Here is a 20,760-nt window from a genome sequence, read left to right on the forward strand (position 1 = left end):
ACAGAAAGTGGGTGGAGGGGAAGGGAGTGAGAGAGAGAAAGCGAGTGGGTTGAGGGGGAGAGAGTGAGAAAGAGAGTGGGTGGAGGATAGGGAAGAGGGAGAGAGAGAGCCAGAATGATGAGGTCCACTTTAATATCGCTACGCACGGCTCACTCCCCGCACACACACACACGAACATACACACAAACACACACTGCCACCCTCACGTGCGTAGTTAAAGCTTCACTGGCGTAGTAAGTGGCCTCAATGACTCTAGTGGCATATTAAAGAGCACTTAGCTGAAAAAGAAAAAGGGAAAAGCTGTGAGAAGACGCTCATGAGAAGACGCGCAAAGTACCTCCGTCAGTTTACTCGTTTTTTCGGCCTAAATATTCCTCTTGGTGTTATGATGTTATTGTCATTTATCATAGAAGTAGGTGGCGACGCTTACCATCCACTTGCTGGGTGTGATGAAGCCTTCAGATGACTTTACACTGAGTGATAAGTCAGTGATTTCCTGTAACCCAGGATACCATATGCCAGGGTGGGTGGTAACCGTTTAACCAGCAGATCAACGCCTGAGGTCCTAACAGGTTAATACTGTAGATTCAGGCACTGCAACCAAACGAGGCCTTTACAGGCTGTATACGAGGGAGGCTTTAAGTTTATTCCCCACTGGCACTGCTACCCAGCATTGCTCGGATTACTCAAATTACGGACAATAATGTGTAAGGGGAAATCGGTGGCCGAATCGATGAAAAGGTTACCTTCAGCCCTAATGGACCCAGGTTCGAATCCTTTCTGGGGCAGGGAACAGTTTACTTATTTGAATTTCATTAAAGCAGACTTTTGAGGTCTGCCAGAAGATCAGCCGACATGGCGTAAAAACACTTGTGCTAATACCGATACACCAGTCCTGTATCGGCATAATACCATGAACAGCAGTCCACGGTCCACCTAAAAGGATTTATCTTGGGCATCACTTTGTTTTATGTGGTTTCCACGACTTTCGTAAGAAATCCACCCCTGCTCCACGTCCACCATATCAGGGCCCAGTAATACGACACTCCTATTTACCTTGGAAAACTCCGCATATATATATATATATATATATATATATATATATATATATATATATATATATATATATATATATATATATATATATATATTGAAGCGTATATAGTGCTTATAACTTACTTGATCCTGTATCTATATACATTAAAAATTTCATTCCATCATGAAAACTGTATGTATTATTTTAGGAGTTAGAAGAGGGGGGCTGTGCCTTCCCTCCAGGCCCTCGAGTACAGTCCCTGCTGTGCCTAGAACCTGAGTGCAAAAAGACATACAAAATCCATCCCTTAATCTCGAAAAACTCTGGAATTATCATTTTGCTAAGTCGGGCCTGGGGATCGGGGCTGCTCCCCTCACCCGAAACCTCAAGCATAGTTACTGGGCATCCTGTTCATCATATTTGATTATGTCTATATCCCTGCAAAATTTTCCTTTGTTATTTTGAAAACGCTGTTAGGTTTGTGGGCTGCTCTTCCTTTCCCCGCATACAATGCCCCGTCCATAGGGTGCCCATGGCCCTTGTCTGGCTTATATCTGTACCCATGCAACTATTCAACGTTGTTGCGTGAAAACTATGACCATGCATAGCAGACGGACAATTAGACAGATAGAAATTGTGGATCATTAAATGGATGCACTGCTGCTTCAGGAAGGGCGATTGGTCTCTGTGGTATAAAATGCGTGGAGTGTGTCGCCAAGCCCCAGACCCTGACGTTTCGGATGAAGCAGTAAAGGAGTGGATGATAGACTGATGTATGATATTAGAGAGTACTTATCTGAACCAATAGAACAGTGAATAGAACCATATTACCCATTACATCTTACTTGTTCTTTTACACATACATTTTTCTATTAGTATTACTATTTTCTGTACTATATTTAAAACGCTTATGAAAACAAATACACAAGCTGAATGCACAAAATGTTAATTTCATATTATTTCAGACAGTTTTTTTTATAATATTTTTTTTTCATTAAGTATAATACTTTTTTGTATCATATTGAAGAGCACCAGGCTTAATAAATTAAGAACAACGAGATACATAAAAAGCGTATTTCCTTTTTTTTTTCCCTCGACACTGAACCTCCGATAAGCATTGCGATTTTTTTGTGTGTGTGGGGCAATGAATGCTCCTTTAAACTAGAAAGCACTCAGAGAGCGCATACCTCCGCCAATGCCATTGCTGTTAAAAAGGATCCGGATTTGGATCCGTGGAGCTATTGTGTGGAATACATACAGTAGGAACCGGTTCCGCCCCCCAAATTTAATCAATTGTTCCTTGACCCATGGCCAACTCTGCCACAAAATTTCATAGAAATTCATTGAGAACTTTTGGAGATATTGTGCGGGAGACATAGGATCCGGATCCGCCCCCAAATTCAGTTCTGTCTTGGCCCATGGCCCACCCTTCCACAAAATATAATTGAAATTCATTGAGAACTTTTGGAGATATCGTGTGGACAAACAAGCTAACAATCATTGGTGAATACATAGCCACCTCCAACTTCGTTGGCGGAGGTAATAGCGGTCAGAACATGAATTACTGTAGACTACATGGCACTTTACATACTTAGTCAGCAATGTGGTAGAAAGGTCACAGTATTTTTCAGTAATGATTAATGTTTAACCTTTAAACCTTGGGGTATGACTTGCCTGCTTTACTCTAGAGTCGGATACACAGAAGTGATCACAGATTATGACAGGGTGGCTGTCATAACGAAATTATAAGTTACGACATGCCTATTATATAAAAAATTGTCATATGAGGATTTGCTAATGTTTCGGTAGTGGGCCAACTGACGCGTGCTCTGCAAATCAGTATCACAGCTCTTTGCCACAAGAGCCAGTGGAAGATAAGCCATGTCCGCATGCAAATGTCTGTCTGGTAAATTCATCAGCTGCTCGACGTTTGGGCGTATGGTTGGTGTATTATGGTCACTTGCTCCTTTATTCTTCTGATTTTTTTCCCTTTTCCCCTGTGTCTTCGTGTTAATAACTCATTTTCTTTGTTGCTATTTATTATGTTTTCATTTCCGCTGTTTCACTTTTCTTGGTGGATCTCTGCCAAAAGCATTATTTTGTGCTGTTCATAATTACCATTCGCGCTGAGAAGTGAGCGGAGTGGTAATGTATTCAGTTATGAGGTTGGCTGGCTGGTTTTGTTGTGTATGGGTTAACAATATCTCTTGAACGGCTTGAGCTATCAAAATGAAATTTTCAGGGTATCAAAATATGGCCAAAATCTTGGACAAGTTCGAAAATGGGCACTCGGGGTCGAGGTCAAGGTCGTCAAAGGTCAACTAGTAGACCTTTAGCATCCATTTTGGTGACCTTGACCTTGACCCCCGAGTGCCCATTTCCGAACTCGTCTAAAATTTTGGCCATATCTTGATACCCTGAAAGTTTCGTTAGATATCGTTTACCCACACGCAAACAAAGCCAGCCAACCAGCCTCACAACTGCAATCATTACCACTCCACTCGCTTGCCACCCGCATTGCGGAGCGAGCGGAGTGGTAATGTTTTCAGTTGTGAGATTGGCTTGCTGGCTTTGTTTGTGTGTGTTTTACATCTGAATTTGCATCAAATTAGAAATGAAGGTGCAAAATTATGTGCCGAGGGAAAACTTTCTGGCTATGCGGGTGGCGAGATCCCATCGTGAGATGGCTTCTAGTTTCATCTGTTACCGTACAGTTTTCTTTATTTGATTTTTTCATCCTTATGCGTTTCCCTTCAGGTTTTTACTTATCTCCAGTTCTTAACTTTTCTGTTGGGTTTAGACATTTTCCATGTAATTCATAGTATGAAATTTTGTTGAGTTAGATATGACCCTCACGTATGACATGTTACCAAATAATGTCTGAAATGTTTTGGGTAATGATGAAACAGACAGGTATGGCATCAACTGGCAAGATATGTCAAAATGAGATACGCCATTCATAAGTGTTTAAGTGTCCGGCTCTTGGTAATCGCCAGAAATTTTACTTGCCACTGGGAAACTCTCCGAAGTGTAAGGACTAAGAAACTATATCTAATGGTGAATGAATGGGTGTGTGGACCATTCCATTGAGCATGCTGTTTAGTTCTTCCACTATCATATTCTTTCTTTTCCCTGCTCTCTAAACGCTACTTGAAAAATAGGTGAGGAGATGATAAAGAAAGCACCAGTTTAATAATATGTTCAGTACCACCTGATTACAGAAACTGAAGAATTACAGGAGTTTAAGAACAGGACTACAAAGCAGAGGACCAGAGAGTAACTTATTAATTCACATACAACAAGTGACGAATAAGGACTGCATTCTTGGACAAATGTAGAGTGTGAGATAATTCTGACGAGTGCGACGGCTTGACTGTATAGTATGTACTGTAAGAAGATGGGTTTGTGAACGGACACCTGCGGTGGGAGTATCTTGCACATTTCAACCAAAGCTGCCAACCTTGTGATATAAAGCTGCTTAGCGCATGAGTACTGTATACTTGCGAAATTTAGAAAAATATTATGAGGAAACTGTGAACTAATAATCCAACCCCAGCTCACGAACAGTGTTAACACGATCTGCATAAGCAAACTAAACTGTGAACTAGAAATCTCACCTAAACTCCTGAACAGCACTGGCACGATCTGAACTGGAAAATGTGAACTAGTAATATGTTCATGAACAGTTCTGGCTTGGTCTGAAGAGTAATAGTCTGCAGCAGTAGTTTGATAATATCTAAGCTCATAAACAATACTGAAACACCCTAAACAGAGAATAGTACTCTTATATAAGCTCATGAATAGCATTAACGTGATCTTAGCACGAACAACTATGAACATGTGACCTCGCTTTAGCTCACGAACTGCACAGAAACAGTCTGAACAGGAGAACTGTGAATAAGTAATTTTACATTAGCTCATGAACGATATTACTCTGATCTGAAGAGGAAAATCGTGAATTATTAATCGTAGCCCAGGAGCAATATTAACACAGTCTGAGGAGGAATATTGTTCACTGGTATACATAACATTATCGAATTTCATTAACAGTTTTAAGACGATTAAAACAAGAAATAGTAATTTTATCTCTGCTCATTAACAGTATTAACACTGCCAGATCTAGAAAACTGTGAAGCAGTAATACCATGAACAGTATTAACATGTTCTGAGCACGAAACTTGTGCGTTACAGATCTTAGCCCATGAATAGTATTAGCACAGTCTGAACAAACAATTATACTCTTAACTAGTCTCGTCTAAGCTCATCTGTCATTTTGGTGAGAAAGCAGTGTTTCTGGGGCAACTGGGAGAACACCAAGATGACTGAGGCGCCTGGAGAGAGGGGCAGTGTGAGGGTTGGTGGTGTGTGGGTCGGAGTGAGTGTGAGCCTGTGTGAGCATGGGGTGGTGGGGGTGTAGCCGCCATGCCCTGTGCGACACTCCTGGTGGCGGTGGTGGTGGTGGTGGTGCTGGGGTTGGTGGGCCCCTCAGACGCCATAGAGTTCCAAACTTTCGACTCACCGTCAGTGCCCCTAAGGGAAGTGGAGTCGCTGCTCAGGAACCTTCAGAAGGAGGTTGCCGACATCAGGAAGGAGGTACACGCGCGTATGGACACAATGAAGTATGAGCTCACATGCGAGATTCGTAACATGAAGGAGGCACTGTCTAAGGAACGTGAAGAAATGAGCGTCAAGGTAGATCAGGTGGTGACTGAAATGGCTGATTTCAAGAAGAAAATGAAACGTGGGTTGAAGAGAGTAGGCGTTCAGAACGACGACATCAAGGGTGAACTGAGATCGCAGAAAGCAGAACTGTTTGCTGTGAGAAACAGTGTGTATGATGCACGGGAGGAAGTTGTAGACAAGAGCAACATACTGCTTCAAAAAGTTAACACCACCAACTCCACTTTAGTGTGCCACCTGAGCGACTTACGAGGCAAGCTGTACAAGATCAACAACAACCTGGCGTTTATATCCGATGAGCACAGGAAAATGATGGAGGTGATGGCCCGGAGTTTTGGCCAACCAAAAACTCCAAAAACGTACAACAGCGAGGACTACGATGAGAGAGTTTTGCCTGGCTGCACGTACACACCCCTCGACACACACGAACTTGGTTTAGATGCTCTGAATAAAACCTTCCCAAATGATACGCACATTGGGATACCACGGCCTCCTGAACCACCAGACGCAGGCAGGGAGAATGGCTGGGGTGAAGTAACCACAACGGAGGGACCTCGGTTACCAACCATGCCTGAAGACTGCAACAACGACAGACAGCGTTACCTCGAATATCCACCCTTTCCGGTCGATTGCAAAGCTGTGTTCGATCAAGGATTCATGGAGGACGGTGTATATCGAATTAAACCCCCCGACCTCGCCACCCGAGATGTGTACTGCGACCAGCATACATCTGGAGGAGGGTGGACGGTGGCAGTGTTGCGACGTAAGCTGCCCAGACACATCCCCTTCAACCGAACCTGGCACGAGTATGAGGTGGGCTTCGGCGACCCCAGGAGGGAGTACTGGATAGGTTAGTTGAAGTATCTATTTGTTTTACAGTTTATCTATCTATTGTCTGCTGCCTTACGATGTTCGTCTGTGTATCTATATAGCTGGCTCTCTATCAGAAGTCAGTAATGCTGTTTTTGCTCTCTTACCTCATCGTCATGCATCGATCAGATAGTCAGAGTATCCTTTATGTCAGTATATCTGTCAAAGTACTGCTTGACAGCGTAATGAATGGCCTAGGTAAAAAAAAATAATCTAAGCCAGTACGATATCGTCTTGTATATTTCAGTCTCATTATAGTCATGCACTTTTTATTCAGCTCTGGGAAGGCTTTTGGCACTGGATAAGCAACAAACAATGTCCGTGAACCCCTCCGCTGCGACGATGCCCTTTCTGTTTAATTCATGTTACCCCCTGACACTTTCTACGAGATCGGGAATAAAACGGGGAGAGGGGGCGGGGGGCACATTCCTGTTTATGGATGTAGACTCACGAGCATGATACCTTGAGACTTTTATCAAACCTTCTGGTGCGAAGAACCTATTTTGTATTTTATTCCGGCTAACCTCAAAATAGTTTAGCATGCTCTGGATAGACCCAGGACGCAAAAAGCTTTAAAACTATCACAGTTAACTTCTGGGCCGAAAATTAAAATAAAAAAGGAATTTTGCTTAAATATCAGTATACAATGTACGTTTTTCTTCAGCTGAGAGGAACTGATCGCAGCCAGAAGGTTATTGCACTTCTTCATGGAAATTTCTAAGTACAGATCCGTTAGCATGTTATGACCATTCATCTTCACTTGATAACAACTTGTTCTTACCCTGACTTACTCTGTACTCTACAAACCCCTCTCTGTTTTCACGAGTAACTTATGGTCAGTTGTTAGTCGTAACTGTTTTGATGTGCAAGATGGACGAGGAGAGGAGAGTGCAAAGTCTTTCTCTGTCTTCGTAAAATAACAGAAAATTATTATGGAATATGTATCTGCTTTCTGCACGAAGAACAAAGCGAAGAGACAGCAAAATCAGACAGTGTCTCAAGTTCTTTCTGGAAAAACATGAACAGCCTTGCTGTTTTCCAGACAAACCTTCTGGAAGACATGACATAACTAAATGAAAATTTGTATATACATGTCAGTAAAGAGAACGAAGGGATGGGGGGGGGGGGAACAGGGGGAGACAAAGAGGAGTTGTTTACAACCTTCCTCCACCACCATGTTGATCAAGGCTCTCTGGCTGTTTGTCTCTCAGTCTGTGGCCCATCTAGGACTACCTTTGTTACTGGCATTTTCATTGTTCACATTTTCTTAAGCAAAGCATATTCTTTATATTATATATATATATATATATATATATATATAGTAGACCTCACTACCATAGATTAATTGGGGGAAAACTAAGTCCTTTAAAGCCGATAGTCTGTTTTATCCCAAGTTCCTCCCTGAGGTGGGATTTCAAGCACTTGCTTGAAAGTAAATGATTACAATAGCATTTTACTGTAACTTGGCCCATAGTTTGCCCTATTGCAACTTATTTCACATCCTTGTTATATAACTTCTTTATATCTAGTACCGTATCACCATAGCCTGTTATTAAAACTCAGCAGTCACGATGGGGGGAGGGGAATTTCAGGCCAGGTTGGAGTAAAATGGGTAGGAAACACAAATTGCCCCCCATTACATCCCATATAATGGACATTATTCATTACAACTGACAAAAGTTCGTGGGGCATCGTCATATCCGTTAATTCCTATATCTGCTATACCAGGGTCCGTTATAGCGAGGGTTTACTTTGCATATATATATATATATATATATATATATATATATATATATATATATATATATATATATGATACAATGGTCTGCCAAACACAGTTCTAAAAGCATGAGGTTCACACAAAAGATCGAGTCTCATAGTGCGACAGCTGCAATACTGGAATAGTTGTGCAGCCACCAGCCTGGCTGATGTGTGTAGAAGTTGATTACTTGGTAACTTGGTGACAAATGTATTTTGACTTAGGCAGTCCCTAGGAGGGTCCGACAATAAATCCTATTTACATTTTTGAGTTGTTCGTAAATGTGCTCTGTGAATCCATCCCCAGGTCTGAAAGCTCTACACGCACTGACCAAAGGGCGGCCACACCAAATGCGGGCTGATATGGAGGACTGGGAGGGCAACACTGCCTGGGCTGTCTACAATTTCTTCTCGTAAGTAGGTTAGGATGGAGATCAGGAAGTCCAAAGGACCACATCAATGAATGAATAGGCGTTTGGCTTATTCAGTTAGCTTTCTGTGGCTAGTTCTTCTACATTTGTGGTCTTCTTTTTCGACTTCTTGATCCTATCAACGACACATTTTGGGGAAATAAGATCAGGATGAGGATAGGTGACTCATTTTACGGGGCATTCCGTTAAAACTTATAGATCTGTGCTTTTGTTTTCCATCATCTGCGTCCAACCTACACCAGTTATGAGTAACAGGGTTAGGATGATGGTACTGAATGATAATGAATGATGAATTAATGGCTAAAAATGCTTAATTTCCCAGAGCTTTCTGTTGGTAGTTCTATATTTGTGCTTTTCTTTTTTTTTCTACGTCCATCCCACTCCGATATTTAATGAGAAATAGAGTTACGATGATGATGATGACGAATGAGTGGATAATCATTTCCAGTGTGCGTATAATTCTCCAGTTTCCAGTTACAGCTGTCTGATTAAAAATTTTAATTATATTTTTCTCCGCATGGTGCTGACGATGGTGTGGTGATTGCGGAATACCGGTATGATGACTAAACAAACTGAACTCCGTTTGTCATGGCGATGTGGTGTTAACTTCAACTACAACAACAACATTCACCATCCAACATACTATAACAACACAATCATCGAACAACACGGCGTCAACAACAATGCTCCCCAATAACACGACAACAACACTCAACATCCAACACCACAATAACAACACTCAAAAACACGACGATAACAACACTCAACATGCAACACCACGACTTCACCAACAACATTACTCAACATCCGGTTACGTGGGTGAGCAGCGTGGCCGGCCCCGAGGACAAGTACCGGCTACGGATCTCCGGCTATTCGGGCACGGCCGGCGACAGCATGAGGCATTCCCACCTGCAGATGTTCTCTACGATTGACAGCGACAACGACCAGGAGAACTGTGAGTAGAAAGGCAGGAAAGTAGGAGAGAAGAGAGGGAAGGAAAGTTAAAAATGGAGGGGGGGGGGAGATGGAAAAAAGTATAGGGAGAGATGTGGAAAAGAAGAGAGAGAGGAGAGAAGGTTGAGAATGGAAAAAGAGAGGAAGGGTTGGGATTTTGGAAAAGGGAGAACGAAGACCAGGGGGAGAGGAAAGAAGGAAATTATGTTGAGGAACTGTAGTAGACTGGGCATTTTTTCTTTTCGAGGAAGGTCGAGAAAGTTAAGTTAGGCCGTTAGGGTTATGGCATGGTGTGCTGTGGTATATTGGGTTTAGGTAACTTTATCCTTTGCTATGACAGGTTAGGATAGTCTAGGTTCGGGTTATGGTATGCTATGCTAGTTTTATGTTAGGTTGAAAATTTTTAAAATGCTAGATTAAGATGGGTAAAGTTAGACTCTCATGATATTGCTTTACAGTGCTAAGTTAGGATTAAATGTAGTACACTTTTAAAATATGTCTTAGAGTTTCTCTCAGCTTCACCTTCTTCACAGTCTCCATCTTTTCCCCTCGTCTAATTGCCCTCCCTCTTGCGATTCTCCTCCCTCCTTCTCCTGTCACTCCACAAGACGTTATCGCTGCCTTCCCTCTTACGGTCCACATTCACCATCTCTCAAGTCCTTTCACCCCGACCGCCTCCCTTTTGTACTGTTCGTCCTTTCTCCAGACAATTTTTAGTCAGGCCATGAAAGAATTTTCGTACTGGAAGGCGTAGGCACAGCCACTGTTAACCCTTTCTGTACAATAAACCCTTTTCTAACTAAAAAAAAAAATAAAAATCTCGTTCAGAGGCAGCAATGATAAAAATGAGAAACGTCGTCGTAGTGAAGGGCTTAACCCGTGCACTACGATGACACTTATTTTTAGTTTATTCTTGATACCATCACACGGTTTTTACTCAGCTCTGGAAAGACCTCTTGTGGTGAAATGAATGGAAATAATCTCCATTAGCCCTTCCAGTACGACGACACCGTATTATTTATTTATTTAGGTTTTAGTTTATTACTGCTGCCTCAAAACAATATTGTTCACCTGTGGAATGGCTCATAATATTATAATGAAGCAATTAACTGCTTCACTTCGATGCGACATCATTTCCATTGTTCTGACTCTCTGCATGATATTAATGAGTTCTGGAAAAACCTAATGAAGTGAATAAATTAAAAGCAGTTGCCATTAACTATGCACTACAGTCGTGGCTTTTCTGTTGTACTATTATTACGGCTAGACACTTTGCTAGTTTGGAACCCAGATATGTAAGGGAAGTTACGGACTGTGCAGTTGTGGCCACTAGTTCGTATATGCCCTCTTTAAACCGTGTCAGAACGTAATATGGGACTGCCAGATTTCATTAGTTTGGAATCCCAGACGTGTAAGCATGCCAAAACCAACAGAGATCTAGCTAAGCTAGTCATTAGCAACACTCAAATGGACTAGAATCTTATTTCATTTTGTTTGGAACCACAAGTGTGTGAAAGATGCCAGAACGTAAGGCGGTCTTGATAGGCTAATCATCAACAATAATCAGACGAGTTAGAGTCTCACTCCAGTTTTTGGAACCATACACTTGTAAAAAAAAAAAAAAAAATAGTGATTAGGAGTGTACAGACGCCAGAAGTCCTTTTAGAGTTTAGACCCTCTCGAAACAGTGTCAGAGCATTATGAGAAATAGCTAAGCTAATGAAAAACGATAATCAGATGAATTGGAAACTTTCACCACTTTTCTGAAACAGACATATAAAGGGTCCCTCAAGTCAAATGAGATACTGATAAATTGATTTATAACAGTACTTAGGTGGATGGAATCTCGTTTCATTGGTTCACACCCCAGATGTGTCATGGCTTTCAAAACCGAATAAGATCTAGTTAACCTAATCATCAGTAGTAATCCGACGATCCGGAATCTTGCTCCATTAGTTCGGAACCCCAAATATGTAGATGAAATATTGACCGGAATTGTACAGTTAAGGTAAAAAGTTTCTCTAGATCATCATGAGACCGTGAGATCTATGTTAGCCGACAAAAAATGATAAAATTAAATGAAATGTTACATCATTAGATCTGAATCTCAAACGTGTGTAGAAAGTCAAAACCAATTGAGATTTTGCAAAATTAATCATCACTAATAATCAGATTGGTCAGAGCTTCGTTTCATTAGTTTAAAACCATACATGTGTCATGGATGTCAAACCTCATGAAATCTTGCCAAATTAATTAAGTTATGAAATGTGTTATAGCCTCATTACAGTTATTTGGAGAGAAATTAGTGGCCCAGTACCGTAATTATCGGTTACAGCAATACATTTTTCCATCGCGTATAATAGATGGTAGCGTATGCACCATGTGATGACAGGAGTGAGAGAGAGACAGGTTTTGGGATGAGCTGGATGAAGCATTTGGAGAAATGCCCAGGAGCTATAAAGTGAGTGTAATGGGCGACATGAATGAAAGAGTCGGCATTGGTCCTGCGGATGACATAATGAGTTGTAATGGAGTACTCTGTCGGATACAATTATGTGAAGCTGCAGAATGTGGTGAAAGTTTTTGGCATATCTGATAGAGCCAGGATTCCTGGGGCTTGAATGATGAGTGAATAGAGCGTGGCCCATTAGACTGGGCAAACTTGGGCTGTCTGGACGTTGCTACTCCTCACCCTGCCCTCGGGTGGGGAAGGGGGTCCAGATGATGACGATGGTTATGATGGATGGTCAAACCTAATCAGTTATAAAATAAGCTGAAACTTTAATTTGAAGTAAGAAGAGTAATATTGGGTCAGCATTTTTTTCAGTCACGACGATATATTTTTCTCGCTTCCCACAGGGGGCAGCTGCGCACGGGGTCGTGGTGGTGGTGGGTGGTGGTGGGGGCGGTGTGCCTGTACCCAGCCCACGGGACAGTACCGCAGGGGACGCTACCAGGGACCTGAGAGGGGCGTCACCTGGTGGCATTGGAAGGACTCAAACTACTCCCTCAAGACGCTCGTCCTTAAATTCAGGCCGCTCGAGTGATGGAACAGCGACGACAAACCAAAGGAGTGATTTGAAAATACGACTGGCGTGATCTGAAGGCTACGGGAGTGAGTAAAGATCGAAAGGAGTGAAAATCTAGCCACAACTCAGCCTCATTTGTGATGAGTTGGCTATAGAAGTGATCAGGTAATATGCCGGGTGCATACGGGAGTTGGCACTTCGTTCCAAAGTGTGCAGCCTTGAAACTGACACCCGGGACAAAGAAGTACACCATGAGGACTGAAGACAGGGTGTGGATGTCTTCTGGATGCAAGTCCTGATTGCGAACGTTTGCCAAAATGCAAGATTGGTAATGGAAGTCCGCTTTGATGCAAGTGTGTTTGGACGTCTGCCGGAATGCAAAACTGATAATGGATGTCTGCTGGGATGCAAGATTGACTGCAAACGTCTGATGGGATGCAAGATAAGCAGAGATATCAGTTCAGAGAAGACATCAATTGTGGTATGTAAAATTCAGAAGTTTTTTAACAATGCCTTTTGGAGGGTGTTAAGAAACTGTTCGAACAAGTGCATAATGGGATATCATGGAGCAGGATGCCTTCACTGCCCTCATAAGGATGCAATTGTTATTAAGTGAAGAACACTCTCATGAGAATAAATACATACATGTGTCTTATTAACTGCACAGTTGGATGTCACTGCCAGTAGAATGCGGACTGAGATATATATTGATGTCAGTCTCTAAGTATTGTTTAAGCTTCAGCATGATGCTATGACTCTCTCCTTCACCACTAACAACTGCTTCTGCTATATGTTGATGTCACTCTTCCATATCCCACGGTCCAGATTGTCCCAGAGTGTCTGTCCTTATGTTTACCACCCTTTGCTTACGCTGATGTCACTCCCCAAGAAGTGGTTCATGGTTATGGTGCTCTGGAGAAAAAAGCACCATGGCCTGTGTAAAGATTCTATGTAGTTTGAACACAAAAATATGGCTTGCGTAAAGATTCCATGTAGTTCGGACCAAAAAAAAAAAAAAAAAATCAGGCTTGTGTAAAGATCCCTCGAATAGTATGTTGTGGCGCCATAGGGTCAGCGCACACACACATTCACTCCCTCATTGTACACGGTTTGTCGTCGTGCTGGCTTCGGATGAACATTGACGGGCTTCCACACTTATCTGGTAACAGGTTAATGACCCCTCTATACTCCATTAACCCTTTCTCTGCCAGGCCTATGTGCTTACTCTATACTTACTTCCACCAAACTGTTCTAGTCCAGGCAGTTGAACAGTTAAGGATGATTAATCTTGTCACTGCTGCAGACACACTCAGATATTTCATTTTCAGACAGATAGCCGACACTTCTGTACATCTAAGGGAAACTGTAGCAGTGAAAGGGTTAATGAGGCTCATGTGAACTTGCCATTGCTCGGGTCACTGAGTTATCGCAATTAGAATTAGGGATTTATCAAAGTAACCTATCAACAAAACATGGGAAATTGTTAAAAAATCTTAAAGTCTTTGGTATGAAGATGCTTATTCTGTTTCTTGTCACTGCCAGACGATTTTGTTCAGCTAAGGGAAGACCTTTGGTAGTGAAGTTTAAGGGTAATTATTGTTCTTATTCCCCAGAATGCAAGAGGTCCTACCTACACAAAATGAAATCATCATATAGTAGTCAGAAAATTCAGAAAAAAATTGATACCTAGTAAAAGCGTTAACAAAGGTGAAAAATTATATCAACAAAGTACAAGTCAGCACATGCTCTACTGACTGCCATGTAAAAAAAAAAAGAATCTCAATAATTATAGTAAAATTGTAGTTGCTAACATAATATGGCTTCGTAACTTCAGTGCTGTTTAGCTATACTTCTTTTTAGCTTCATGTTATGTCAGGATTTTAAGACTTATTGCTGTTTTATCTGTTTTGGTGTTATACATATATATTAGTCCATAAACAAGTCCTGTGACAGTCAAGATACTTCCAAACTCATCTCAAAGGATCAGTGTTACATCCAGTCATTTCCATTCTCACGTATAAGATCACATCATGTGTTGATAAAGAAAGCAGTCATGGAAAATAATATTGACTGGTATAAAAGATTGGCCTTTTGATACCAAATTTAATTGTGAAATTGTCGAGTGTGGATTTTTAAATTTATATGATTCACATGTTGATACGGAAACTGGTACTGAAAATAATACTGAATGGATTTATTATTATTTTTCAATAGATTTACATGTTGGTACAGAAATTAATCATGGGTAACATTATTAAAGGAAGGCTTTTTAAATGAAATTTTCACCTAATGAGTAGACCACATTCAGAACTACAACCAACTGAGAGTCTTGTTTTCTTCCTGATAATACAGACATTTATCGATATTGTGGAAAATTATGGTGAACGTGAAGTGTATTGCTGTTGTCATCTTATTAGTCAAAACAAAATTTTGAATGTTGTGATTCTCGTTTGCTAATGTTTACTGAATGTTTATATGTCGTCGCCAATACCTTTATGTTCCAGATGCAGGCAAGAAAACCATGCTTCCATATCGTCTAGTATCTAGGCAATCTGAATCATGCATTCTTATAAGCTAATGTCTAAGTAATCTAAATCATGCATTCATGTGAGCTAGTGTCCAAGCTATCTAAACCATGCAATCTCGTGAGCTAGTAGCCTATCTAAGCAATCTAACCATGCATTATGACCTAGTATGTAAGAGATGTAAGCATAATTTCAACCACTCTGCAGCTTCTGCTAGTTCTGCACCTTACCAGAAATCACAGAAGAAGTGAGACGATCATGCACTGAAATGTGGAATCACATGTTCCACTATATTATGCACATTTCATATACCTCAGGCGGCCACTTTCCTGACGGCTCAGCAGCAATATTACTAAAGCTTGACTGATGTCAGAAAGTGGATCAGAAAGGGTGGAGGTGGAAAGGAAAGCACGAGAATGAGCTTTAGTTCTTTATTTCTTTAATGCTTTGTCCTACTTAGAGCTCCTCCCCAGAAAGACTGAACAGAATGTTAGACTAAAATGGAAGACATCCAAAAAATCTCGTTGGGCTTACCATCGTAAGGGTTATGCTGTGATAAAGTGAATTTCAGAAAGGGACAAACTTCAGCATCGGAACCTGGATCTTTAAAAAATCTGTTACGTACGTCAGTGATGCTGTTCAAAACATTAGAAAAGTTAAGAACTTAAGCACTTTCCTGTGTGTTTCATCCAATCCCATTTATCCACATTATGAACTAGTCACAAATGAATGCAAGGTCATTGAGAAACACGACTGGAGATAAATGTCCGTTGGACATATGTTGGCTCAACATGGGAAATGTAGCCTGTTGTTTCAAGGTACACTAAAACACTACTGCTAGAAGCATATGCAAATAATACACACAAAACAAAGTATCTGCAGTTATTCTAAAGGTAAATGGAAAAAAATGCAAGGAAAATATAAAATACAGCAATGTATCTGAAGAAAGTCGAATGACGTAAAATATAATGAAACAATTTATTCTAGATGTATATAAAATATATACATATGTGCAAAACAAGGTAATGCAATGCAGAAAATACTTCAGAAGCAACAGAAACGAGTCAAACAAATAAAGAAGACTGTAAGTTTTGCTATACGGTATAGAGGGTACACGGAAAGCATTTCAGCGGACTGATATTTTACCTCTAATATATGTAAGTCAGCTTTAGTGTTAATTATTTAATTAACATTGCGTGTCTTATTAATGTAGTAGTTAATTTTAAATGCATAGAGACTGGGTACTAAAGAAATTGGCCATTAGTGAGATACAAGCCATCCTTTTAACCCATTACCACCCGAATATTTCACACGTTAAATTGTGTGGGAATGGTACTTATCATACCACCCATTTCTTATTGGTTTATAGTTATAAAGTTCACAAGTCGAGACTGAAAGATCCTATCTTTATTAACTTTTCAAAGATTTTCTTAGAGGGCAGATATTCCTGATGCTAGATGGTAATGGGTTAAGCAGAATAATGTGTTGCTTTCCCACAACTGATCACTATTTAACTGTATTCTTGTGTAAGTTTCAAAGGATGCATGAAGAACATTGAGAGGAATATAGTATACCTTGGTGTATTTGTCATGAAACAGGGGTATCTGATGCTCCAAGAAATCTTGTTTATTGATTTATTGATTTAATACTAACGTCAGTGTTTAAAGGTAACACACTCTGGCTTTTTACATTGCCTTTTAGATTCATTATAAAAATGCTAATATGACCTATAAACCATGGGCTAAAAATGTGGGATGTCAACGTTTAATTGTTCTGCATTTTGTAACAGATGGCGAGTATCTTGTTATTATATCTTGATAGGTTAAAGGAAAACTGCAAGTTAGTTTGGAGAATTATTCATAATGTTTTTTCTAGGTTAGCAGTGGCCTAAACTGCATTTATGGAAAGTAAAAAACTCGTTTATTCCGTAAAATTTTAAGCATTGTTTTTATTCAAAGTTGTGCAGGGTGTTACAGACGTTTATATGCAGTGAGATACGGAAGGTGTGGCAGTACCAGGTGTTACCACTGTGAGGTGTTGAAGTGTGAGATGAGGCAGAGGCTGTGTGTGTGTGTGTGTGTGTGTGTGTGTGTGTGTGTGTGTGTGTGTCAAGACAGTGTGTGGTGTCTGAATGTAATGTGTGCCAGTGTGAAAAGTGGCAGTATTTGGTGTGGTAGTGTGTGGAGTGGTAACATGTGACGTGGTAGCGATTTCTACAGCACATTGACTAAACTAACACTCTGCATAATCTACCTGCTGCTTCATCATAACATTCTAACCCAGCAGTAATCCTTTAACGTTAGTAGGTAAAATCCATGTATGTTTTGCTGTGAATTTACAAGACCAAAGTATTTTCAGTTCAGCTTAGCTTACTACAAAGCATATTCAAGACAGGATTTGCCTAGAATGGCCTTATTTATTTATCATAATATTACAAATGTTGAAATTAAAACACTGTTAACAGCTGTAGGTTAAGTGGTATCGACTCAGGCAGAAAAGGCTTTATACATATATTTTGAGAAGACCCTGGAAACTGGGCATGAGATGGATATATATATATTTTTTGATCAATAGCTGGTTATTAGTTTTCAAAATCTATTTACAGTGTAGTACTATTGATGAAATTATATTTGTAGTTATCAGATATGAATATTTAACTAACCTCACTGGCCCCGGCTTTGTGAGGCAGTGCTAGATATAGCGAGTGTCTTATTTAGGATTATTTGGCGTGCTCGTGAAGGTACAAAAATTAAAAAAGTCTTTCTGCAGTATAACTGGAAAAAGACGGTGAAAATTCAAGCACAGAAAAGTTTTGAAAATCACGCATATCACCAGAATTCTTACAGCAAAAGAAATTCAGTTCATCAGCACTGCTACACAGTGATGCAAGTGAATGATGCAATCTTTCGATTGCAACCTCGTCATCTGCCAAAATACAAGCGACGACTAATAGCATTACAGGCAGCATTGTGGCATCTGTATCCCAATTTGTTCTGATGGAGATGTCTCATACCTGTTCAGTTAAATCCTGAGTACCTTAGTCCTCAGACTTCCAAACCCCTGGGGATAATTAAAATGTATAAATTAAGCTGCTATCACACGAGCATCTAAATCCAAAATTGTTCATATCAGACAGAAGTATTTGTACCAGCATCTTGTTGAATATATTAGTAGTTTCCTTTTCATTAAGGAGTGTCGTCAGTTCTGGGAAAGTTATGATCAAGTAGATCAACACATCACAGTTGGGTTGTGAGAGGCCTCAAAACACATACTGAAACCAGCTGCTGATTTCTTTATCTGTATTAGTCTGTATTAAGTCCACTGCAAGAACTGATCGCTCCTCCTAGGTAGTATGAATTTGGAAGGGGCGTCCTTAACGATAGTAATGCATGTTAAAGTGTTGTACTCGCTATGGTTAAGGCAGTGTATGTCAGAGCATGTGTATACAGTAGCCTTCAGTAGGAACCGACAGGGTGTGAACATAGGGTAGCATAAGACTGAGCATACAGCACCCACAGTAATTGTCTGCAATGGTTTCAGGTCTGAACCCAGAATCAGGGTAATGCTACATGCAGATTGTGTAGTGAATGCACTACTACTGATCTTGCCAGTTTCAGTAACTGCCAGTTTAGGTGCTCGTGTGACGCCACCTTTCCTAACCTTAGCTTTCCGGCCCAACGGGTAGCATAGCTGATGAGATACTCCAGGTAATCCTCATATTCTAGTAGTCTTAAGAATACCTCCCATAATTATGCACTACAAGGCAATTCCAACACAGAATGAGGTTTCTGATGCATAATCTATAATTAAATTGTTGTTTACAAATTCGTCAGTAGCCTATTCATTGTATCATTTTAAGCATATTTGACAAGGGTGATGCTGTTCAGTAGTTCAGATGTTTTCATTAACAGCTTCAGAAACTTCCGCATGCATAATTATCCTGAAATATGTCAGTAAGCTCTTCCTTCAAGTAGTACTAATTATTCTTAGTATTAAAGCGTAATAGTAGATGTGATATATTCTTAGATTCGAGTAGTATGTCGTCAGTAGAAGTTGACCTATACTACAAATTCATTTTAGGGTTTTGGAGCACACTAAGGTGCTGTTAGAGTGGTGCTAGTTCAAGGTCTTTCTAAAATGAGCTGTGGTCGAAGGGACAGGTGTAATGGGCTGCTTCAGTGTCTCCACCCACCGTAGTGAAGCACTTTATATACTTACACACTACAGAAAAATATTGCAAGGGCAGGTGTGGATAATAATATCAACTCACTTTCTAGACGAACAGTTATGAAACTCTTAACTCCCGTCCACACAAGAGGTCATGCCGTGTGCTCAGTTGTTCGCCTTGTTGCCCAACTCGTGTCGCTGATGCTTGTGATGTCCACATTACTCTTTTTTTTTTTTTTTTCCTGAATCAAAAATGCACTTGACAGGCTGATGATGGCAGAATGCAACATGTCCAAACAGCCATCGTTGTATCTCAAATAATTACAACAACGATTACCACAGCAATACTTTTCGGACATGTTGCATTCAGCCAGTCATCACCAACCTGTCAAGTGGATCTTTGTCTCATTAAAAAAAAAAAAGATAAGTTAAGTATAGTACAGTGGGCAGCTCGCACCAGTTACCATTGAGCTGCAAGAGGAAGAGGATGGATACCAACACCACAGCAGTTCAAGAGACTGTGATGTGGAGCATTGTGGCACTATTTTGTGCTGAAAAGAAAAAGAATAGGAAAAAGAAGATGTGGTGCAAGCAGTGGTTACTTCGACGTAATTTTAGAGGGTGAGTCAACCATATTTTCTAAGAGCTCTAGTATAAAGTAAAAAAGACTTTGAAAACTACACTAGAATGCCAGTAAGTGCATGTTATGAATTACTCAAGAAAATTGAGCCACTTATTTCCAGATAGAATACTCATTTACGTGAGAGCAGCTGAGAAGGATCTCGTCTGATGCTGTGTTTAAAATTGCACTTCTTGAGTTTTCGTCCTTGTATTGCTTGCTTTTCATCTGCCAGATACATGGATGCATCTTCAGCAGTTCTATAAAATGTAGGGTGTTGCCCCTTGACCATTCAATACCTGTAATGCCATTGTGTTGTACTGGTGACTGTAAAAATACTACTACTTTCAGTGGAAGTCGGATGGCTACTGAGGGCATTGTGGCCTGTGCTGTCACTATGAAATGCTTCTTTGCCAGATTTGCCAGAAGCGTGCTGCAGACACCCTCTGCAACATGAAAACCCTAGTTGGGCAACTTAATTCGCTACAGAGCGTACGGCATGATCCCTAGCGTGGACTGGTCTTCACACAGTATTCTGAGAAGTTTTTGGACTGAAGATTCCAATATCTGTGCTAGGTTTTGAAAGTCATTGCTGTTTAATTTTTTATCATAAGGAAGCGAATTGACATTTCTGTTGATAATGATACAGTTGTGGATATTGCGTCAGTCCACTTTATTGTGATAAACGAGA

General features: G+C 40.5%; 1 protein-coding gene across 1 annotated transcript; it reads left to right on the plus strand.

Moving 5' to 3' along the window:
• The first annotated feature begins 5,458 nt into the window (after positions 1–5,458).
• LOC145408028 (uncharacterized) lies at positions 5,459–12,776 on the plus strand. The gene is made up of 4 exons (XM_080278830.1): positions 5,459–6,566; positions 8,652–8,757; positions 9,603–9,730; positions 12,589–12,776. The coding sequence occupies exons 1-4, from the start codon at positions 5,459–5,461 to the stop codon at positions 12,774–12,776; spliced, it is 1,530 nt and encodes a 509-aa protein (XP_080134956.1).
• Positions 12,777–20,760: the final 7,984 nt, after the last annotated feature.

The sequence above is a fragment of the Coenobita brevimanus genome, chromosome 75 (assembly GCF_032717465.1).
Source record: "Coenobita brevimanus isolate Jiangsu-jjx chromosome 75, ASM3271746v2, whole genome shotgun sequence".
NCBI classification, from domain to species: domain Eukaryota; kingdom Metazoa; phylum Arthropoda; class Malacostraca; order Decapoda; family Coenobitidae; genus Coenobita; species Coenobita brevimanus.